This window comes from Heloderma suspectum, chromosome 2 (assembly GCF_057233095.1).
Source record: "Heloderma suspectum isolate Gila_16-S chromosome 2, 16-S_ref, whole genome shotgun sequence".
Lineage (NCBI taxonomy): Eukaryota > Metazoa > Chordata > Lepidosauria > Squamata > Helodermatidae > Heloderma > Heloderma suspectum.
This window is the reverse complement of record NC_139459.1, coordinates 385882634-385907469: the sequence shown is the minus strand read 5'-3', so window position 1 is coordinate 385907469 and position 24836 is coordinate 385882634. Positions and strand designations below refer to the sequence as shown.

The 24836-nt window shown below is 46.7% G+C and overlaps 1 protein-coding gene across 1 annotated transcript; it reads right to left on the bottom strand.

The window, feature by feature from the left end:
- Positions 1-18409: 18409 nt before the first annotated feature.
- On the bottom strand, positions 18410-24484 carry LOC146356422 (extracellular calcium-sensing receptor-like). The gene is made up of 4 exons (XM_084832621.1): positions 24467-24484; positions 23520-23569; positions 21395-21622; positions 18410-19035 (listed from the first exon to the last, which is right to left on the bottom strand). Exons 2-4 carry the CDS (start codon positions 23565-23567, stop codon positions 18901-18903), a joined length of 411 nt encoding a protein of 136 aa, XP_084688747.1. The 5' UTR covers positions 23568-23569; positions 24467-24484; the 3' UTR covers positions 18410-18900.
- Between the last annotated feature and the right edge of the window lie 352 nt (positions 24485-24836).

Below are 24836 nucleotides of genomic sequence, written 5' to 3'. Positions count from 1 at the left end.
TGATGTGTTCTGCGTACAGGTTGAATAGGTAGGGTGAGAGTATACAACCCTGCTGTACTCCATGCATCACCTTGACAGCATCATCTTGCAAGATTTTAAACAGTTCAGCTGGGATACCATCACCTCCTGCTGCTTTGTTATTAGCAATGCTTCTTAAGGCCCATTCAAACTTACTTTCCAGGATGTCTGGCTCTAACTCACTGACCACACTGTGAAATCTATCCCCAATAATATTATCCCTCCTATACAGATCTTCCATATATTCTTGCCACCTTTTCTTGATCTGCTTCTGTTAGGTCCTTGCCATCTTTGTTTTTGATCATACCCATTTTTGTCTATGGGCACTTCCTCCCGATCACCATTTTTTTTTTTTTTTTAAAGACATGGCAATCGGCAGGGACAGGGAGGAGGCGAACGGCTCTAGCTGGCAAGAAGTAGCTGAGTGCCATTGCAACTCCAGTCCTCCAGGAGCAAAGGTAAGTGGTCCCGATCCACTGTGGATTCCTGAGGCTGGATTCCAAGGAATCTGGCCTCATTTGAATCTGCAGCGGATTTCTCTGACATCCCTATTCTCACTCAGATGCTGACCATTGCACCAAGTGTCCAGAAGATCAGCATCCAAACAAGGACTGAAATCAATGTGTCCCCAAGGACATAACTTTCCTTTCCTGTGAGGAACCTTTGAGATCCAGCTGGCTTCCTTTGCCCTATTCTTGTCCTTAACCACAGGCGTTGTGTTAGGAACCTTCATATAATACCTAGAAACACCAATAGTCAAGATTAACAATTATGACCTCTCCTACATTCTCCTCATCTCCCTCGTGTTGTCCTTCTTGTCCTCCTTCATGTTCTTTGGCCATCCAAGCAATGCCACTTGCCTTCTCCAACAAACATCCTTCAGCATCATCTTCTCAGTTGCCATCTCTTCTGTGTTGGCCAAAGTGATCACTGTAGTTCTGACCTTCCTGGCCACCAAACTAGGAAAAAAGAGGAAGAGATGGCTGGGGAAGAGCCTTGCCCACTCCATTCATTGTAATTTCTTTTTCCAGAGTCCAAGTTGTCACCTGCTCCATCTGGTTGGGAATCTCTCCATCATTCCTTGACTCTGATATGCTCTCCCAGCCTGGAGAGATACTACTGAAATGCAGTGAAGGGTTGCTCATGATGTTTTATACCACCCTTGGCTACATGGGCTTCCTGGCTGCCACCTGCTTCATGGTGGCTTTCCTAGACAGGAAGCTACCTGGGGCCTTCAATTAAGCTAAGCTGACCACCTTCAGCATGTTGCTCTTTTGCATTGTTTGGGTGTCATTTGTATCCACCTACCTGAGCCCAAAGGGGAAACATATGGTAGCTGTACACGTCTTTTCTATCTTGGCCTCCAGTGCTGGGTTGCTGGGCTGCATCTTTCTTCCAAAGTGCCTCATTAGTGTACTGAGGCCTGATCTGAATAAAAGTGAGCATCTCATGATGATGCTAAACATGACATCTTTTCAGAGCTAGAGATGAAGAGGAATTCCATCCCTACCAAAATCTAGATAAGAAACACATGTTATGATGGAGGCAAGAGAATTATGGATCAGATCCAAGGCCTGCACCTTTCCAGTGGGTTGCAGGTAGGGATGTACGAAAGTGACTTACCTTTCTGCGGATTATGTTGATGGTGGGGGGGGAGGCATTCTGTCCCTCCCCCTGGAATCCTGGCCGGCCGGCTGTGATCCGCAGCGATTCTGCGGAGCCGCCAGCCGGCTCCGCCAGCAGCCGGACATCTGGCCGCTGGCTAGCAGGGACGCAAATGGCGGTGGCCATAGCTGCCGCCGTTTGCGTCCCTGCAGTCAGCCGTGATAGGCTACATAAATGTTTACGTAGCCTATCACGGCTGATTTTTTTTTTTTTAAAGCACATATGCAAATGTCGGCAGCCATGGCCGCCGCCATTTGCGTACACGCTTTTTTTTTTTTTTTTTAAGTCAGCCGTGATAGGCTACGTAAAGATTTACGTAGCCTATCACGGTGTTTTTTAAAAAATCTAGCCGTGATAGGCTACGTAAATCTTTACGTAGCCTATCACGTTTTTGTTTTTTTTTTAACCTGGAAATGGCGGCAGTGGCAGCTGGTCAGAAGACCGGCCGCCGCAGCCGCCGCAGCCGCCACCACCGAACCGCCGCCGAACCGCAGCAGGAGCCGCCCCCGCCAGAAAGATCTGCCCAAGGTAAGTTTCTTCCCGGGGGGGCGGGCCGTTCCACCACCGATTTCAGGGGGCCAAATGCGCTGGCATTTGGCCTCCCGGAGATCCATGGCGGAACTTTCGTACATCCCTAGTTGCAGGCAGATCCAGGCCTTCAATGCAAGGAGGGGGAGACCTGGAAGAAATACATTTTTTTAAACTTCTCATGGCATCACATCACTCTAGCAATGGTTCTCTAACCTTTGTTAGATGAGGACAGATGGATGAAATATTGTGTCTGCTGGGTACTTGTTAAAAAATTAAATAAATGCTATGAATTAGGACATGAGTGGGCAATAGGGATGTACGAAAGGTACTTAACTTTCACGGATTATGCTGATGGTGGGGGGGGAGGTGTTCCGTCCCTCCCCCCGGAATCCTGGCCGGGGGGGGAGGCGCTCCATTCCTCCCCCCCGGAATCCTGGGCGGACGCTCCGTTCCTTCACCCGGACATCTGGCCGCTGGCTAGCAGGGACGCAAATGGTGGCGGCCGTAGCCACCGCTGTTTGCGTCCCTGAAGTCAGCTGTGATAGACTACGTAAATGTTTATGTATCCTATCACGGCTGATTAAAAAAAACAAAAACAAAAACGCATGTACGCAAATGGTGGCGCCCATGGGCACCGCCATTTGCGTTCCTTATTTTCGCTGTCTTAGTCTATGTAAATGTTTATGTAGACTAAGATGTGCCAAAATAAGGAACACAAATGGTGGCGCCCATGGGCGCCACCATTTGCGTACGTGCGTTTTTGTTTTTGTTTTTTTTAATCAGCCGTGATAGGCTACGTAAACATTTGCGTATGCATGTGTTTTTTTTTGTTTTTTGTTTAGTCAGCCGTGATAGTCTACGTAAAGATTTATGTAGCCTATCACGTTGTGTTTTTTTTTTTTAAACCGGGAAATGGCGGCGGTGGCAGCTGGTCGGAAGTCCGGCCGCCGCAGCTGCGGCCGCCGCCGAACCACCGCCGGAGCCGCCGCCGGAGCCACCGCCACCAGGAAGATCCGTCCTAGGTAAGTCTTGTCCTGGGGGGGCGGGGGGGGGCAGACCGTTCTGCCACCGATTTCGGGGGGCCGAATGCGCTGGCATTCGGCCTCTCCGAGATCTGTGATGGAATTCTCTGACATCCCTAGCGGGCAACCTTTGAACTTCCAGATGTTTTTCACTTACAACACTCATCATCCCTCACCAATAGTGATGCTAGCCCATGCTGATGGGTGTTGTAGGCCAAACCATAAATTGCCCACCCCTGAATTAGGAAGTTCTGCAAGGCACCAAGGGCGGTCTTGAAACGGACTCAGGTAGCAGGGTCCAACTGACTTCTATGTTGTGCCAGCCTGGAGCCATGCAAGGGGAGGGAAGTGCTGGCCTTGTCTCACCTGTGTGTTGCAGCAGCAGAAGCAGGACTTCCAGAGATCATCATTCCAGTCTCCAGCCCAGCAGGGAACAAGTGATACAAGGAGCCAGCAGGGTCTCACTGCTGACTGTTGACTGGCTTTTCAGGCTGAGCAATCCATATAGACTGAGTTGCTGATCCTTCTGCTTGAGTGCCTGAGGGGATAGCTGTTTTCTTCAGGGCCATCAGGCCTCTCTCAATATACTTCTCTCACCTTTGGGTGACTCTCAGGTGCATATCTCAAACGTGTTTCTTCATTTGGAGACGGGGGGAAAGTGGGCAAAGATCCTTTCAGGCCCTTCGTCCAGCTGAACTGTCCCTCCCAGTGGAGGCTGGTGGCTCCGAGTTCAATGGGGCTGTGAATTAATTCTGGTTTTCAGTCAGAACCAGCCAGAACTCTGAAGAAGCTATCCATGGTGCTATCCATCTCCAAAATGGGTTAAGCACCTTCAACAAGTCCAAATGGGTTTTGACTGGTTGTGACAGAAATCCAGAATGGATTCACTGCTAGGGATGCTGGAGAAATTCGAGACGGAGTAAAATGAGCTCTGATTTATATGAATCTGACCTGTGGAATCCAGAGTGACCACCTCAGGCCACAAGGGGTTCTTGGACTTTCACATGTTTGTTTGTTTGTTTTTAACTTTCCTAAAATTTACAGATGTTTATCCATAGAAAAATGTGAATGTTTCTGATGAGGAAAAAATGAATGGAACTGGGGACAATGCACTAAAGGTTACATACTAAGGTAAATTATGTGAATTGTTATGAAACCTCTTATGTAATCATGTGCGTATTTTTCCTTATGACACACACACACACACACACAATCACATCCATCTGTGAGTGGACAACAGAACAAAAGGAGCCTGACAATCCACGAAACACAGACAGAGCAGATTTTACACAGTCCGTACATCCCTATTCACCGTCCCACCAAAATTGAAGCAAACAGCGTCCACTGGTCCTTCCCTTCCCTCACAGGCATTTCGCCATCAATGGCCCTCTAGGATGGATCCTTATGAGTTTTTATTTGTAATTTTATTTTATGGTGGGTTTTTTTTAATGCATTGTTACCTTACTTGTATAAGGTGTGGGATATAAGCAATTGTAAAAAGAAGGAAGGAAGGAATCAATCAGCAACAATCCTTTGTTTTAATTATGTTTCCAATGAAACCAGAGATGCTTTGTTACTAGGGATGTACGAAAGGGACGTACCTTGTCCCGCAGCTTTTTTCACAGTGGGGGGGAGGCGCTTCGCTTCTCCCCCCGAAGTTCATGCGAGGGGGGGGTGTCTTCCCGCCTTGCCCGGCCGACGATTAACGTAGCCTATCACGGCTGACTTTGGAAATCTAGCCGTGATAGGCTACGTTAATCATTACGTAGCCTATCACAGGGGCGTTTTTGTTTTTTTTTACTTTTCTTGTAATGGCGCCCCCGCCCCTGACGAAGACCTGCCGAACCACCGCCGGGACCTGCCGCCGGGAGCAACATTCATAAAAGGTAAGTCCCATCCCAGGGGGGGTGGGGGGTGGGGGGGCAGAGAATCTCTCCCTGAACCTTCCGAGGACCGAATGCGTTAGCACTCAGCCCCCTGAAGTTTCAGGGAGAAATTCTCCCGCATCCCTATTTGTTACTTTTTCTTTCAAACAGCAAATATGAGTCAACAACCTTGAACTTCATTGCATTATGTGGCAGGCCATTGAGGAGTGTCTTGTAGATCTCTCAAGATTAATTGAGATGTGACCAAGTGAACAATAAAAACCATTATGGCACACTTGAATTTTGTTTCTACTCCTGTTTAGGGATGGCGGAGAATTCCGCCATGGATCTCGGTGAGGCTGAATGCCAGTGCATTCAGCCCCCCGAAATCCAGGGTGGAATGAAGCCCCCGCCCCCCAACCCACGAAAGGTGTGGGGAATGGAGCCCCCAACCCATGAAAGGCATGTGAAATGGAGCACTTACCTGCTGCTGTCCACACTGACTAGTGAATGGCGGCCGCCCTGCGGCCGCCATCAACTTCCTAATCATAGCCATGATAGGCTACATAAATACTGATGTAGCCTATCATGGCTAATGCAGGGATGCCTTTTGCATCCCTGTGGAGGCCGTGAAAGGCTACGTAAGTATTTACGTAGCCTATCACGGCAAGCAAAACAGCAACAATGCGTATGCAAATGGTGGTGGCTATGGTGGCCGCCATTTGCATTCCCTATTTTTTGCTGTTTTATCCTACGTAAATATTTACGTAGGCTATTATGGCAAAAAAAGGGGGAACACAAATAGCATAGTGGGTGCTATTTGTGTTCCCCCTTTTTTTTCACCGTTATAGCCTACATAAATATTTACATAAGATAAAACGGTGAAAAATAGGGAACACAAATGGTGGCCGCCGTAGCTGCCTCCATTTGTGTACATTTTTTTTTTGGCCTGCTATGATAGGCTAGGCAATTACTTACGTAGCCTATCACGGCAGCCTGGCTAGATGCAAATGGCGGCCACTATGGCGGCTGCCATTTGAGTCTGTAGCAGCCCGTCTGTGGCCAGAACTCCGGCTGCGGACGGCCCTGACCGGCTGCTCTGTGGAGCCGCCGCGGAGTGGAGCCGGCCAGGCAAGATTCCGGTGGGGATGACCGGATTGCCTCCCCCCCATCGAGGATTCCGGGGGGAGGGACGGAGCGCCTCCCCCCCACCGCAAATCACATCTGCGAAAAGGTAAGTGACTTTCATACATCCCTACTCCTGTTGTATCATCAAGATAAACACTTATTTGCATTATGCACAATCCCCTGGAATCAAAGAACAGCACAGACTGGCACTGTAACATCATGACCTAGCTTGGAAGAAATATTTCCCATTTTTCTCTTAAAAAAAAAAAATCCTTCCATTTTCTTTTATCTCCTTTTTAAAATATCTATCTATCTATCTATCTATCTATCTATCTATCTATCTATCTATCCATCCACATGATATACTGTATATACAATTCCTGTTTGTTGGTAGAGATGTACGAAAGCCACTTACCTTTTTGCGGATGTGATTTGTGGTGGGGGAGGAGGCGCTCTGTCCCTCCCCCAGAATCCTCGACGGAGGGGGGGGCGATCCAGTCCTCCTTCCCAGAATTTTGCCTGGCTGGCTGTGCTTTGTGGCGGCTCCACAGAGCAGCCGGCCAGGGCCGTCCACAGCTGGAGTTCCAGCCGTGGACGGGCTGCTGCGCCATTGCGTCCAATTGCGTCCAATTTGCATCCAGCCAGGCTGCTGTGATGGGCTACATAAGTATTTACATAGCCTATCATGGCAGGCAAACAACAACAACAACAACAGTGTACAGAAATGGCGGTGGCTACAGCGGCCGCCATTTGCGTTCCCAATATTTTTGCCGTTTTAGCCTATGTAAATATGTACATAGGCTATTACAGCAAAAAAAAAAAAAAAATGGGGAATGCAAATAACGTAGTGGGCACCATTTGAGTTCCTTTTCCCACCGCCATTTTAGCCTATTTAAATCTTCATGTAAGCTATTAGGGCAAAAAAAAGGAACGCACATAGCTCCCACCACGCTATTTGCATTGCGTTCCCCTTTTTTTTCCTTCCGTAATAGCTTATGTAAATATTTACGTAGGCTAAGAAAGCGAAAAAAAGGGAATGCAAATGGTGGGCGCTGTAGCCACCACCATTTGCGCATGCTTTTTCTTTTTCCTGCCTGCTGTGAATATGCTGTAAATATTTACGTAGCCTATCACGGCAAAAAGCAGATGCAAATGGCAGCTGCGGCAGCCAGACGAAAGACCAGCCTCCAGAGCCAGAGCTGCCCCTGGAGCTGCCACCACCGCCGGAACATCCGCCCCAGGTAAGCTTCTTCACGGGGGGGGGGAATCTGTGGGGGGGTGGGGGGTGGGAGGCCATTCCACCACGGGTTTTGTGGGAGCCGAATGCCAGTGCATTCAGCCTCACTGAAATCCGTGGCAGAATTCTCCGCCATCCCTATTTGTTGGTGTATAGAAATGTACACACTCATACATACATTTAGAAATGATACTATGTAAAATATAGATAGTATAAAATAGGGATGTCAGAGAATTTCTCCATGAATCTCGGGGAGGCTGAATGCCAGCGCATTCGGCCCCCCCGATATTGGTGGAGAAATTCTCTGATATCCCCCCGCCCCCTCCCTGGGACGAGACTTACCTTGTGCGAATGTCCCTGGCAGCTGCGGCTCCGGCGGCGGTTCGGCAGCGGTTCAGCGGTGGCGGCTGCGGCGGCCGGTCTTCAACCAGCTGCCGCTGCCGCCATTTCCAAGTTAAAACAAAACAAAACAAAAAGCGTGATAGGCTACGTAAAGATTTACATAGACTACGGCGAAAATAAGGGGAACGCTATTTGCGTCTCTGCAGTCAGCCATGATTTACGCGCACTACGCGTGGTTGTTTTTTTTTTCCACTCAGCCGTGATAGGCTACGTAAACATTTACATAGCCTATCACAGCTGACTGCAGGGACGCAAACGGCGGCAGGACATTTGCATCCCGGCAGGACAGGATTCACGGCGGGAGGGATGGGGCGCCTCCCCCCCAGCCAGAATTTCGGGGGGGAGGGACGGGGCACCTCCCCCCCAGCCAGAATTTCAGAGGGAGGGACGGAGCACCTCCCCCCCACCGCGAATCAACTTTTGGGTTCAGGTAAGTGACTTTCGTACATCACTACTATAAAATATAGTAGTGATTATTGTTGCTTTTTTTCTTTTTATCCTTAATAATTTCCTTATTTTTCTTTTAATTACTATTATTATTATTATTATTATTATTATTTTGAGACTATGATTAGTAATATTCTTGGTTGGTTGATTTTATTTTTACCATTATATGCTAGTTGAAAAGCATTTTATGGCTAGGGGGAAAGAATTGTATGCCTTTTTCCTTGCTATAAGTCTGAGGATATGTTACTGAAATAAATTGGATTACATAGGCTGTACTGAATTGTAATATTGGCAATGGTATAGTCTTTTAAGTAGAGTGATACTTGAAGTTTATGTGTACAGGGAATTTAAATTTAATCCTTTTATGTAACTTTTTTTCTAATACTTTTTCTTATTCCCTTTGTTTTCCTGTTCTTTCTCCTTTTTCCTTCTCTTACCTTTTTATATTTTCTTTTTTGTTTTGTTTTTTGTTGTTGCTGTGTCCTCCAAAGAATAATGTAACATTGGAAACTGTAGATGGGATTATGATGTTGGTATTCTTTATTTCATTTATAAAGATAAAAAGTAGAATAAAAAGTATGGGGGGAAAAATGATCCAGAGGAAGAGTTCTGTATGACTCAGAAGCCCACATCCTACATGATGAATGCTGCTGGAGTACAATGAAGCCTTTATTTTACTCAGCCCACTTATTTGATTGATAAAACTTAAAGCAAAGCAGCAGGATTTCCATTTTCTCTATCATGAAATCACATCCTAAAGGCTTTTCACTCATTCGTCTCCTCCAATAACTTGAGGGAATGGATCTCTCTCACACACACAAACTCCCCCCCCCCCTGAATGGACATTGGAAGGCCAAAGTACATCTCTTTACTTCTCCTGCCAACAGCTTTCCAAGGGCCTAGGAAGAGATGGGCCTTTCCCAATAATTTTAAGTCAACATCCTCCAAACTGGAGTGTCTCCAGTTTGAAACTAGGCCCTTCAGCATGCAAAGTGTATGCTCTGCCACTGATAAATGAAAATGTTTAAAATGGGGTTAAAGAAAGGGTGGAGAGACCCAGATCCTTATTCTTTTATGCCTATTTCATGTATAGTGGGCATGGTGCATTTCAGAGTGACCTGCAAAGAGAGAAAACCTTGGGCTGGAACCAATTCAATGCCACTGAATAGGCAATACTCCCTGGGTCTGTGGATGTATATTATGAAGTGTATCAAAGCTTTTTGTGGGGTTTATACATCCATTTCCTTATTTGTCATTGCCATCATAAGGCTTCATTGCCTCTTCTATAAGACGAGGCTGGACAGCCATCTGTCAGGGATGCTCTGACTTGGATTCCTGCATTGAGCAGGGGGCTGGACTCAATGGCCTTGTAGGCCCCTTCCAACCCTACTATTCTATGATTCTATGATTCTATGATCATCAGGCATTACTCTGGTTTGCACAAAAATGAGGGTTTTGACTGGAGCAAATTGCTGTTTATCTTGAAGGGGAGAGTCTCCTGATCATGGAGATATATGGTATCGGATAACCGTAAAGTAAATAAAGGTTATGGTAACACTTATACCAGAGAACCTTAATCCATTTATTGAGTAATCCATTTATTTTCTATTCTTCACTGCTAGAGTGATATGACCACAAAAGGAAAAGCAAGCTTGCTTGCTTGCTTGCTTGCTTGCTTGCTTTCTTTCTTTCTTTCTTTCTTTCTTTCTTTCTTTTCTAGAGCTCCCTCTCCTTGCAATGAAGGGCAGTCAGTATTTCTGGATCTACCTGGATCCCACTGGAAAGCAACAAGCTATGGATACATTCCACACATGCCCCCACCAGAAGCTATGGTTCCCATAGGTTCCTGGTCGGACCAGAATTCTAACCCATCTATAGTACTAAAACTCAGATGCCATGCTTGGTTTTCATCATTAGATGCTCCTTTCTATTCAGGTCAGGTCTCATTAAAATAATGAAGCACTTGGGGATAAAGATGCAGCCCAGTAACCCAGCACTGGAGGCCAAGATAGAGAAGACCTGCACAGCTACCATGTATTTGCCCTTCGTGCTGAGGAAGGAGGGCACAAAGGAAACCCAAACACTGCAAAAGACCAGCATGCTGAAGGTGATCAGCTTGGCTTCATTGAAGGCTGCAGGCAGCTTCCTGGCTAAGAAAGCCACCATGAAGCAGATGGAAGCCAGAAAGCCCATGTAGCCAAGGGCAATATAGAACATAGTCACAGATCCTTCATTACATTGCAGGATGACCTGTCCAGGCTGAGTGTGCATGTCAGAATCAGGGAAGGGTGGGGAGATGCCCAGCCAGATGGTGCAGATGACAACTTGGACACTGGAACAAGAAATTACAATGGAGTTTGCAAGACTCCTCCCCAGCCATCTCCTCAGTTTGTTCCCTGGCTTTGTGGCCAGGAAGGCCAGCACCACGGTGATCGTTTTGGCCAACACAGAAGAGACGGCAACAGAGAAGATGATGCTGAAGGTCATTTGTTGGAGAATGCAGGTCTCTTTCTTCGGCCAGCCGATGAATAGGAAGCAGGACAAGAAGGAAAGCAGGAGGAAGATAAGGAGAATGTAGGAGAGGTCCCGGTTATTAGATTTGACTACTGGAGTTTCTCGGAATTTAATGAAGACTACTAAAATGAAACCTGATGTTAGGGATAAGAATAGGACAAAAGAAGTCAGAATGATCCCCAACGTTTCATTATAGGACAGAAAAGTTATATCCTTGGGGACACATTGATCTCGGTCCTTGTTTGGATGCTGATCTTCTGGACACTTGTTGCAATGGTCTGCATCTGAAAAGAAGAGTCACTTCAGCATGACTAACATCAGGTGTACATCCAGAGCTGTCAGTGTTCTGTTACATTCTGAGCAAAGATGGGGATTTGGGAGAGGTCAGGAAACAAGGATTCATAGCAGGGAAGGGAGAGAGACCAATGTTCCCTGGTAGAGGACCTGCTTTGTGTTCAGGAGATTAGGGATGTACGAATTGTGTACCTTCTGTGCTGCTTGACTTCTGCAGTTTGCAGCCAGTGCTCCGTTCTACCATTCACAAGTCCCCGGAATTCTCCTATTTTTTTCCTGCTTGAAAATTATGAAGATGAATCCGTTCCGAAAACTGGAATTCCAATGCCCAGCTGTCTCTGTGAGTCTGCATAACTTCCATAAGTTTCGCTATTTTTCATAAATATTTATTTTTTAAAAAAATTGAAATCCTCCATCTCCTATTTTAAAAGGTTTTTTTCTCTCCTAAAACAGCATTGCTTTAAACAAATATTTTATCTCTCAGGCACACCTAAGACAGCCTTCTTTTGGGAAGCCACTAGGAAGAGGAAGTGTTTTGGCTGAAAGTCAATGGAGACGGAGGATTTCAATTAAAAAAAAAAATGTAAATGTTTACAAAAAATAGTGGGTCTTATGGAAGATTATGTCGGTCCAGGCCAGGACTGGCATGGTTATTTTAAATGTTTTTTTCTTTCTTTAAAAGAGTGTTGCTTTAAAGAAATATTTTATTACTCAGGCACACCTAAGACAGCCTTCATTTGGGAAGCCCCTAGGAAGAGGAAGTGTTGTGGTTGAAAGTCAATGAAGATGGAGGATTTCAATTTAACAAGAACACCTGCAAACAAGGCGGTGAGCACAATTCACTTAAAAAAAAAAACTTACGTATTTCTAATCGGAATATACTACACTGCGTTTTTATTTACGAAAATCTCGCAACCCTTTGTGGATGACAAAAAAAACCCTGCATGACTCCTGGCTCCTCAGGACCTCGTGGTGCCATTCTGTAGAGGATTCCGTGGCACGGACTGAAGGGAATTTGATCCCATTTCAGTCCATGGTGGAATTCTCCGACATCCCTACAGAAGATACAAGCTGTGGCCACATCACAACAGGAGGATCTCCTTGTGAGAGATTACGGGGCTCCTGCAAGTCAGATTATACAAAACTGGGCTTGATGAATTGATTTGGTATAAAGACACCTCCCTATTTTGTTCAAATATGGAATAGCAACTGTGTTTAGCTAAACAACGTTTCAGGGTAGTATGTATGTGGTTATCCTATTTTAACCTTTACAACAGCCCTATGAGGTAGGCTAAGCTAAGTTGCAACAAATGGGCCAAGGGTGTAGGGATGTCAGAGAAATCCGCTACGCTATTTGTGTTCCCCTTATTTTCGCCGTCTTAGTCTAAGTAAATCTTGATGTAGACTAAGACGTGCCAAAATAAGGAATGCAAATGGCGGCGGCCGTGGCCACTTCCATTTGCATACGTGCGTTGTTCTTGTTGTTTTTTAAGTCAGACGTGATAGGCTATGTAAACATTTATGTAGCCTATCACGGCTGACTGCAGGGACGCAAGGCCGCCGTCATTTGCGTCCCTGCTAGCCAGCGGCCGGATGTCTGGCTGTGTCAGGGTGGACACTGAGCCCATAGAATCCCCGAGTAGTTCTGATCCTGAGGAAGAGCAGTCACTCCTGGGAGAGGAGCGCGCTCCTCTTTCCCAGGGCCCACAGCTGACGGAGATTCCTCCCAACAGCATTCCTAGATTAGATAGCAGTCCAGGCAGTGACCGAGCACGGATAGCAGACTTGGTGGATGTGCGATGCCAACGCAGAAAGCGGCACCAAATGGAGGGCGCAGAAAGGAGGCGTAGTGCCCGGTTGGCGCGCAAACAACAGCTGTGCCCAGAGGATCCAAGGGAAAAGGGGAGGGACTCTCCCTAGTCCTTAAGTTCAGGGGTCTGCCAGTAATTCCCTTTCAAACGGGGACCAACTGTTCCAACTTAGGGCATAGGCACTCTGCTGCTCAGATCTAGTTGCTGCTTGTAGAGTTGTTAAGTTGTAAAAGAAGAATAAAGCTTGGAAAGGAATTCCTTTGTCTATGTCTGGACTTGGCTACTGGATTAGACTGAGAGAGGCCTCCAAGGAGCCCTTGACACAGCTCCTGCTGGCGGAGCCAGCCAGCATCTCCGCAGAATCCCTGCGGAGCGAAGCCGGCTGGCCAGGATTCTGGGGGGGAGGCGCACAGTGCCTCCCCCCCGGCGAGGATACTGGGGGGAGGGAAGGAACACCTCCCCCCCACCATCAACATAATCCGCGAACAGGTAAGTGACTTTCGTACATCCCTAGCCTGACATCAATCCCTGGGAAAATTCTGGAACAGATGATAAAGCAATCCATCTGGAAGCACCTTGAAAACAATGCAGTGATTACTTGAAGCCAACATGGATTTGTCAAAAAAAAGTCCTGCCAGACAAATCTGAACTCATTTTTTGATCAAGTAACCTCCCTTGTAGACCATAGGAATGCTGTAGAAATCATATACCTCGGCTTCAGCAAAGCTTTCGACAAAGTGCCCCATGATATCCTGATGAGCAAACTAGCTCAAAGTGGGCTAGATGAAACAACGATCTGGTGGATCCACAGTTGGCTACAGAATCGGACTCAAAGAGTGCTTATCAATGGGACCTTCTCAAACTGGGGAGAGGTAACGAGCGGGGTACCGCAGGGTAGGGATGTCAGAGAATTTTGCCACGAATCTTGGGGAGGCCGAATGCCAGCGCATTCGGCCCCTCGAAATCGGTGGTGGAATAGTCTGCACCCCCGCTCCCCCCCGGGATGGGACTTACCTTGGGCGAATCTTCCTGGCGGCAGTGGCTACGGCGGCGGTGCGGCGGCGGTGCAGTAGCAGCGGTGGTGGCTGGTCTTCCAACTGGCTGCCGCCACCGCCATTTCCAGTAAAAAAAAAAAAAAAACACGTGATAGGCTACGTAAAGATTTACGTAGCCTATCACGGCTAGATTTTTAAAAAATACCGTGATAGGCTACGCAAATGTTTACGTAGCCTATATCATGGCTGATTTAAAAGGAAAAAAAATGCGCATACGCAAATGGCGGCGCCCATGGGCGCCACCATTTGCGTTCCTTATTTTGACATGTCTTAGTCCACGTAAACATTTACGTAGACTAGGACGGCGAAAATAAGGGGAACGCAAATAGCGTAGCGTCTACACTATTTGCATTCCCCTTATTTTCGCCGTATTAGTCTTTGTAAATGTTTACGTGGACTAAGACATGTCAGAATAAGGAACGTAAATGGTGGCGCCCATGGGCGCCGCCATTTGTGTACATGCATTTTTTTTCTTTTAAATCAGCCGTGATAGGCTACATAAACATTTACGTAGCCTATCACAGCTGACTGCAGGGACGCAAATGGCGGCAGCTAAGGCCGCTGCCATTTGTGGAGCCGGCCAGCCACAATTTCGGGGGGACAGACGGAGCACCTCTCCCCCACCGCAAATGTCACCCTTCAAAAAAGTAAGTGACTTTCGTAGATCCCTACCGCATGGCTCAGTCCTGGTCCCAGTGCTCTTCAATATGTTTATTAATGACTTGGAGGAGGAGGTGCAGGGAATGCTGATCAAATGTGCAGATGACACAAAACTGGGTGGGATAGCTAATACTTTGGAAGACAGAAACAAAATTCAAAGTGATCTGGATAGACTGGAGCGCTGGGCAGAAAACAACAGAATGACATTTAATAGGGATCAATGCCAAGTTCTGCTCCTAGGAAAAAGAAACTAAATGCACAGTTACAAAATGGGGGATACGTGGCTCAACCACACTACAAGCGAGAAGGATCTTGGAATTGTTGTTGATCACAAGCTGAATATGAGCCAACGATGTGATGTGGCTGCAAAAAAGGCCAATGCTCTTTGGGGCTGCATTAATAGAAGCATAGCTTCCAAATCCCAGGAAGTACTAGTTCCCTTGTACTCAGCACTGGTTAGGCCTCATCTGGAGTACTGTGACCAGTTCTGGGCACCACACTTTAAGAAGGATGCAGACAAACTGGAGAGGGTTCAGAGGAGGGCAACAAAGATGATCAGGGGACTGGAAACAAAGCCCTATGAAGAGAGACTGAAAGAACTGGGCATGTTTAGCCATGAGAAGAGAAGACTGAGGGGAGACATGATAGCACTGTTCAAGTACTGTTGTCACAGAGAGGAAGGCCAGGATCTCTTCTTGATCATCCCAGAGTGCAGGACACAGAATAATGGTCTCAAGTGACAGGAAGCCAGATTCCGGCTGAACATCAGGAAAAACTTTCTGATTGTTAGAGCAATACGACAATGGAACCAATTACCTAGGGAGGTGGTGGGCTCTCCCACACTGGAGGAGTTCAAGACGAGGCTGGACAGCCATCTGTCAGGGATGTTCTGACTTGGATTCCTGCATTGAGCAGGGGGTTGGACTTGATGGCCTTGTAGGTCCCTTCCAACCCTATCATTCTATGATTCTACCACCACCAGTACCAGAGGCAGTGAGCCTATGTACATCCATTGCTGGGGAAGATGGTTGGGAGTGTGCTGTTTTCACTTGTGTTCTGCTTGTGGGTTCCCAGTCGACAGCTGGTTGGCCACAGTGTGAATAGAAAGCTGGACTTGATGGACCCGTGGCCTGATCCAGCATGGCTCTTCTTACGTTCTTACATCATGGAAAATTTTCATGTTCTGAAATGTTCTGACTTTGATTCCTGCATTGAGCAGGGGGTTGGACTCGATGGTCTTGTAGACCCCTTCCAACCCTACTATTCTATGATTCTATGATTCTCTGCTCCTGGAGGACTGGAAGTGGAACGGCACTTGGCTGCTTCTTCCAGCCAGAGTCGTTCACCTCCTCCTTGTCCCTGCCAATTGCCTTAAAAAAAAGTCTTTAAAAAAAAGGCAATCACAAGGATGTGCCCATAGACTTATACGCAAATAGAGTCATAAATCTTGCGTATAAGTCCATGTGTCCATAGTTTTATACGCAAGATTCACCACTCTATTTTGCTTATAAGCCTATGGGCACATGCAATCAGCAGGATGTGCCCATAGACTTACCCATCTTCAGTCCCAGCTTCTGCCAACCTAGCAGTTCGAAAGCAAGAAATTGCAAGTAGATAAATAGGTACCGCCTTGGCGGGAAAGGTAACAGCATTCCGTGCACCTCGGTGTTCAGTCATGCTGGCCACATGACCATGGAAGCATCTTCGGACAGCGCTGGCTCTTCGTCTTAGAAACGGGGATGAGCACCGCACCCTAGAGTCGGACACGACTGGTTGGGGACACCTTTCTATGGGCACATCCACCTGATCGCCTTTTTTTTTTTTAAGACTTTTTTTTAAAGACAATCGGCAGGGACAGGGAGGAGGCGAACGGCTCTGGGTGGCAGGAGGGAAGGTAAAGGCCCAAAGCCAGTTCTCCCCCCCCCCCGCTGGAATCTGAACAGAGCGGAACCACTCTGGAGGATTCTGGGGGGGAAGAATGGATCACCTCCCCCCCATGGATTCCCTACCAGAACAGACAGTGGGGAATCCGCACTGCCCTAAAGGATTCCCTGTCTCTGAGCAAGGATTTGAACTTGGGTCACCCCAGTCTGAGCCCAACACTCCCCCTGCATCATCAGTCTGGCTACTTCCAAGGGCAGTACATTAAGTTTCAAACCCAGAGTAGCAATCCTCCCTGAAATCTACTTATCTTACTGTGAGGGATTGGTGGGGATTGCCGTCTCTTACCCAGCATCGTTCAGACCCATCATGGCATTGCCAGGGTGGCCTGCACCCTTCCAAATTCTGGGCTCAAGGAGATTGGCTATGCCAGGGCAGCGGAAGCGGTGGCGATGCAAATGAACAGCAGTGCCATCCAGCACCCACTGGATGTGTGAGCAAACTGCTGTGATAGGATTCACCTGGAAGAGAGAGGGGGTGAAGAGGATGATGGGGGGGGAGCAGGCTGACACTGGATTAAAAGTGGAAAAGGGAGATAAAGGGGAAGAAGGAGGAGGAGAGGTGTGGAGATGAACAGAAACCCAGACAGCAGGAGAGAGAGATGTGAGCCAGTAGTGAGGAACAGCTGTTTACCTGGGAAACAACAAACTCCACTGCTCAGGGGCTGCTTAATGTATTGGGGAGAGGAGAGGTCTGCCCCCCTTCTTCCACTGCTCCCTCAAGAGCAAGCTCCAAAAAGGCTGCACTGGACTTTCCTGCTCAAGACAGGAGGCGTCAGCATTTTCCCCAGGAAAGGGAGGAAACAGAAGGAAATGATTTAGCAGCTGTGGGCATTGTTGTTTCTCATGCTTTTGTCAGAGAAACGGGGGGTGGGTGGGTTATTTACCTGCCTGGCATCAGTCCCTGCAGAAGGTGAAGTTGGAGAGAATTCCCCTGATGAATGAGTCATTCCCCAATTGCTTTATGTTCTGTTTGAGGACTACCAGGGTTGCAACTGGGAGCGTCTTTCTTATTAAACTTTTGAGTTGAAGCCTATTTCTAGCCGCTGTGTCTCTGATGGAGTCAATGGACCAAGGAGGTCTTGATGTGCCTTTGCCACAAGACCCGCTCACACTTACCCTTTCATGGAACATTTTGCTAATGGGGTTTAAAGGAGCAGAAGAGTGAATCGACGTTGGACAGGAGAGTGGTCTGATCAACAGAGAGTTGTGGGTTGTTGTGGGGCAGAGGTTTCCAAACTTTGCATCTTGAACTTCACACCATTTTCACATCCCCTGTTCTGCCATGGAATGCCTGCATGTCTGCCACAGAAACACAGCACATGGCAAAGGATGCTGTCTCCGGAATGGAGACTGTTCTGTCTTTAATGACAGCCCTTCCCCAGCCATGTGAAAAGCAAAGCTTTTTTTGTAGGGTGTGCTTTAAACCAGGGAAAACAGGGTGAGGATGCACTGTGCACAGTGGAGGCGAGTGGCTCAGATTTTGGTGGGGCCATAAATGCATTCTGAGTTTCAGTCAGAAGCAGTCAGCACTCTAACGGAGCTTTCAAAAGCATTGAACCCTATCCCCCAAAAGGGTTCAGCACCTTGGATAGCTCTATAGAGTTCCAGCTGATTCTGACTGAAACCCAGAAACCTCCACATTTTGCAGAAGATTTTTTATGTGTAATGTAGACAGCCCTGTGTCTTTACAAATGGGCCTGCCTTAATCATGTATAAAGCAGAGCAGGGAGAGGGGTGATGCATGGAATTAGCAGTGGGGATTAAAAATACTGAAGCCCAGATGGGATCCAAGTTCAAAACTGTCTTTAAAATCTTCACTGAAATGTCTGAATGTTTATTTCATTCCTTTAAATGATTTTGAGCCTACCCTTCAGGAAAAAACAAAAACAAAACAAAACTGTTAGGATGATTTACAAACCAGAAAAAACACACACAGAGAGATACTATAAGGTCAATTAATTACAATTAAAATAAAATAAAGAATGACAGCATCAACATGCAGCAGAATGGAGAAACCCATCATTAAAACCAGATTCGCTCTAAGTGCTGAAATGGCTGGGCAAATAAAGACATCTTCACCTGGCACTAGAATGGCATCACAGTTATTGAGCCTTCCTGGGGAGGGCATTCCATTAGCCGGGTGCCACAACCAAAAAGCCCCTCTATCAAGTCACCAGTCTCCTCATCTCAGATGACAGGGAGATCCAGAAAAGAGCCCCTGATTAAAAATGTGGTGTTGAGGCAAAAAAATAAAAAATAAACCCAAGTCTTTGCTTTATTTCCCAAGGGGGCATTCTTTCCTCTGAGGTCACCCACCTTCCTGAGTGGAGATGGTCCCTTCTGCACATGAAGCACAAGCATAGCAGCAAGGTGGCTCTCCTTCCTGGAACTCCTTGGCATATCCAGGGCAACAGCTCTCGACACACCTGGAATGAGGCACAGTCTAGGGATAAAGAGAAGGAGCAGAAAGGAAAACATGTTAGGGGCATTTGTGTCTATGGAAATGAATAATAAATTTTGGAAAGGACCCAATGAGATCTCCAGTCCCATTGACCTCAAGTGACCCCAGGATGCTCTTTGGGCTGTTCATGTGTTCATTTCAACATTTATATCCCACTTGTTTCTACATAATTAGGCTGAACACAGAGTACAAAACTGAAAGGTGAAAGACACAATATCAAAATAAACTAAAATGCAAAGCAGAACCAACAACAGCAATAAAGCAGCAACCATCATAGAATAGTAGGGTTGGAAGGGGCCTACCATAAAACACACCAGTGAAGAGACTTTGTTAGACACCACATAGGTATTAACTGCCACTGTATATGGACCCCCCACTTGACATCAGACTGATTTGGACCTAACCCGCTTCGCTTCAGATTTGGATGTGAAGCGAGATTTGGATATCCAAATTGTTCAGATTTGACATTTTCCCATTGACTTGCATTGGAAAACAGAAATGGCCAGAATGTTTCAGTTTGTATGATGAAGACATGAAATTTAGGAATCTGTCAGCCCCCTTGGAGTGGGTTCTACCTGCCAAATTTCAGAGAGTTTGACTAAAGTAGCTTCTGTGGTAGACACAGATAAATTGTGCTGTTCTCAGAAACTCAAACCAAAGGTCATAAAGGACTAATCAGAGAAGTTAGGTGTTTAAGCAGCGATTAGGAATGTAGTCTCTGCTCTAGGTTTCTTTGAAGTAAAAATAACCCTTCTCCCCTTCCCTATACAGCTTCACAGTGAATGATATTGGGCTTTATTTGCCACACAGTGTAGTATTAAATATGAATAATATACGTTGTTAATGTGTGTAGTGCTTTGCCACACCCTGTTTGCTTCTCCACAATAAAAGCACACACAAAGACACACAAGAGAAAAAGCAAAGCAAATACGGAACTATTGACAAGCAAAGAAAAGAGTTTCCCCCCCTCTTTTTTAAGGGGAAAGATATTTCAAACATGGGAAGTTCAAACATGGGAGGGTAAAGAATACAGGAACCAAGAAATGGGCAGGAGAGCCAAGAATGAACACACACACACACACACACACACACACACATCTTCTTAAAGGATCTACCTGGAAAAAATAGGGGGGAAAGTTGAAAATCGATTTTTAAACCTTTCTTGCTTTCCCCCCGCCCTTTTTAATGAATGATCTAGAAAGAAAGAAAGAAAGAAAGAAAGAAAGAAAGACAGACAGACATACAGACAGACAGATGATATTAAGAATGACTGAATAATTCAGCATGGTAGGGGGTGGCAATGAAGAAGGCAAGGAGAGAGGAAACTAAAGCACTTTTTAAAATGTTTTGGGGGTTTTAAATAAATAATCCAGAAAGGAAGGAAAGGGAATAGTTGAACTGAAAAGTGCTGTGTGGGAAAGAATAAGGAGAAAAGCTGCAGTACAACACATACACACTAACCAATTATAACAGCTCTCCCTAACCACCACCTCTAACAATATTCTCTCTTGCAATGAAACAAACACAGGCTGATCTTTCCAATATATACAGTATCCTGTGCCCCCTTCTCCACCACTGCCAATAATTGGAGACTGCTCAGTGAAGTTCAGCCCTAATCTGGCAACTAGAATTGCCATTCCCCAAAGTTCCCTCCCAAAGCTCTTACAAGTCCCCTGGACTGCAAGAAGGTCAAATTAGTCAATCCTAAAGGAAATCAACCCTGAGTGCTCATTGGAAGGACAGATACTGAAGCTGAAGCTCAAATATTTTGGCCACCTAAAGCAAAGGGAAAACTCTCTGGAAAAGACCCTGATGCTGGGAAAGACAGAAGGCAAAAGGAGAAGGGGACGGCAGAGGATGAGATGGCTAGATAGCATCATGGATGCAATGAATATGAACTTGAGCACACTCCGGAAGAGAGCGCAGGACAGGAAGGCCTGGCATGCTATGGTCCATCGGGTCACGAAGAGTCGGACACGACTGAACGACTGAACAACAACAACAAAAGCTCCCTCCCTCCCTCGTCCTCCTCCTTTCCCCCTCCCTGACCTTTCACAAGTAGATACACTTTGAAACAGGGTGTCTGGGCTTCAGAAAGCATTATAATAGCTCTGAATCTCCAAGGTGGACCAGGCTTTGAAGATGGCCTGGTTCACTTCAGACCACCTCAGTGCTAGTCTGATCCACTTTGGATCTCACCGAGGCAGCCCCGAAGCACCCTGATTCACTTGGGTATTCAGATTTGGCACCGAAGCAGTGCACAGCCCTAGTATTAACCACATTTTATTAGAATTTAACAGATGCCACAAGTCCAAAATATGACAGTAATCATTTCTCCTACCTGATTAAAATGCCTCGGCCACACCATGGTTTCTGGGTTAATGGTGAGCTTTCTGTCTGTGGATGCTTGTCTCTTTATGCTCCCAACTTTCACTCTACCACGAGTCAAATTGGGAAACAGCACCCAATTAATAAATTCAAAGTCAGCTCCCAGCTCCCCATTTTCATCCAGATACAGTCCACTCCCTGAAGCATTAGAAAACTGGACGTCTCTTAAAAAAGTGTGAAGCTAGAATGACAGAAAAAAAAAAAAAAACAGCAAGCATTTAAAAACATGAAAACATACTATCTTTTCTAGGCACGTCCAGATTTTGTTCCATCTGTTCCATCTGTGTTTCGTAGACTCCAAGGCCTCTCTCAAACTGAACCTGCCTGCATACTAGGGCTGTGCATCCCCTCATTATGAAGCCTGAATAATGAGGCAAAGCGGGCTTATTCGGAGCAAAATCTTCATGATACGAAGCAGGTCAGAGCAGTACCAAGGTACCACGGGGCGAAGCGCCCGCCCCCCATGAAGCACCTCCTCCGCCTCGTATATTCAGAGCTCTGCTTAATGCCTGAGCAGTCCAGACAGGCTGTCTCCAAAATGTGTCAACTTCTGAAAGCTCATGTGGAGGGGAAGGAGGAGGAGGAGGAGGAGGGAGGGGGAAGGCAAGTGGATGTGGGAAGGCAGGGGGAGGCAGGAAGGTGAGCACAGGAGGAGGAGGAAGTGTGCTTTGGTGAATAGGAACTCTCAGTCAGAATCAATGCCAGCAGTCTCCAATCAGAGAGAGTGGTGGAGGAAGGGGTAATATATACTTCGGAGAAAGGCTGTGTTTGGTTATTGCACTAGCTGTGTCTTTGGAGAGGGCTGGTGTGGGTAGATGATCGTATATGTGTGTATGTGCATTCCTAGGAGTTGTTCCTTCAATTTATTCAATTTTGATCACTATTAGGCTTTCCTCAAAATTTAAATTAAAAGGAAACAGCTTGGTTGTTGTGGGATTGTTCTCTCGCTCCTTGCTCAACCATCCCCTTTGGGATGGTGTCTTTGCAGCACCCCTTCCAGACGCGTTCTCCTATTTCTTTCTACCTCTGACTCATTTGTTATTTGTATTAGATTAGATTTATCTCTCCTTTCCATATTTGTTCAAACTAACATAGCTTTTCCTCGCTCGTTGCTGCTACGCTACCCCCTCCTCTGCCATCCTTGTGTTTGTTTATCTCGGTTCTGGACTCTGGAAAAGGCCGTGTTTGTTGTTTAAGGTCGACCCTCACTTCTGCTTTCTCCACTCAATTTCCTTGTTATTCTTGTTTGTCAACTCTGTCTCTTTTAGATTTAAAAAACTCAGTGTTATTTCCATTTTTAAAAGCAAACATTGACTTCTGGGCCTGTTCCTCCTTCCCCGTCCCTTTCTGAGTCATATTCAAGTATTTAGTTCTGTCTGTCTTTCTTTCTTTCTTTCTTTCTTTCTTTCTTTCTTTCTTTCTTGTCTTCAAGGAGTATTATAGCAGCATTTGAGTGTGGTGTTTGCCCCCCGATCCCCCCAAAACAAAAATTAAAGAAGAGTTGTTGTTATTTTAATTATTAATGATCATGTCCTCTTGGCTCTTATCTTATTGCCTCTACTATCAGTCCTGTACTTCTTGACGTTAACCTGCCTTCCATAAAAGAACATGAAATATAAAACAATAAATTAAAGACACCCATTATTTGCTTAGGTAGTTCATCTTTTCTTTAGCTCTTGTGTGTGTCTCTGTGCGTATGCATGCTAGGCTGTTCTTCCACCAACACTATACATCCAAATTTCAAGAGAGTGTTGAAAAAGCACGATGCTCTTGAGGGGGGCTGGGAGGGGCCAAGGTGTCACATGCATGCATGGAAACACGGAGAAGTTACAGTTCTTTGCTTTGGAAGTTTTCCTGGGACAAATCAAATTTCCCCAGCGCCTAGCACATAAGCCAGTGGGCCAAACCACCTGGGCGTTTTTTTTGGGGGGGGGTGATGCCCGCGAGGGGGCTGGGAGGGGACAAGGTGCCATGTGCATGCTTAGAAACAGTGAGAAGTTACAGCTCTTTGTTGTGACAGTTTCTATGGAAAACATCCAATTTTAACTCCATGTAGCACAAAAACCACTCAGCCAAACCGTCTGAAATCTTGAAGGTTGTCTCCTCTTGAGGTCTCCAGATTTCATGCCTGTAACATAAAAACTGAAAACATTACAACCAGTTGTGTTTTCCCACGCAAGTCAATGGCACCCAAAAGAGGAGATCTGAATATCTGAATCTCACTTCAGATTCAGATCTGAGGAGAAATGGAGGGGGTCCAAATCAATCCAATAGGGATATAGGGGTCACTTCAGAGGATCTGAGGCAGCATCCAAAGTGGATTAGGGGGTCTGTGCACAGCCCTACTGGATACTACTAGGGATGGCGGAGAATTTCTCCATGAATCTCGGGGAGGCCGAATGCCAACTCATCCGGCCCCCCGAAATTGGCGGTGAAATTCTCGGCCCCCCCAGCCCCCCCCGGATGGGACTTACCTCCTCCGAATGTCCCTCTCGGCGGCGGGTCCCGGCGGCGTTTCGGTAGCGTTTCAGTGGGGGCGGGGGCAGCGGCCGGTCCCCCGACCAGCTGCCGCCGCCACCATTGCAATGTAAATGTAAAAAACACACACACACACACACGTGATAGGCTACGTAACGATTTACGTAGCCTATCACGGCTGACTTTGGAAATCTAGGCGTGATAGGCTACGTAAATCGTTACGTAGCCTATCACAGGTGTGTGTTGTTGTTTTTTACATTTACTTTTGTATTTCGTGGCCGGGTAGATGGGGCGCTTCTCCCCGACCTGAATTTTGGCAGCGAGGGATGGGGCGCCTCCCCTCCAGCCTGAATTTTGGCCGGGAGAGGCGTGGCGCCTCCCCCCTGCCATGAACTTCAGGGGAGAACCGAAGCACCTCCCTCCCACCGCAAAGCAAGCTGCAGAACCAGGTAAGGGACTTTTGTCCATCCCTAGATACTACAATCAATATCTGGGGCCTTCCTCAGAGCGCCTAATCTGAGGGTAGGGATGTACGAAAGTCACTTACCTTTTATGAAATTTGATTTGCGGTGGGGGGGAGGCGCTCTGTCCCTCCCCATCAAAACTCTGGCCGGGCGGGAGGTGCCCGGTCCCTCCCCCCTGAAACTCTGGCTGGGGGGGAGGCGCCCCGTCCCTCCCACTGTAAATTCTGCCGGCCAGGTCTGCAAATGGCGGCGGCCATAGCAGCCGCCGTTTGCGTCCCTGCAGTCAGCCATGATAGGTTACATAAATGTTTACGTAGCCTATCACGGCTGAGTTTAAAAAAAAACAAAAAAACGCACGTACGCAAATGGTGGCAGCCATGGGTGCCGCCATTTGCGTACGGGCGGGTTGTTTTTTTTTTTTTTTTACTCAGCCGTGATAGGCTACATAAACAT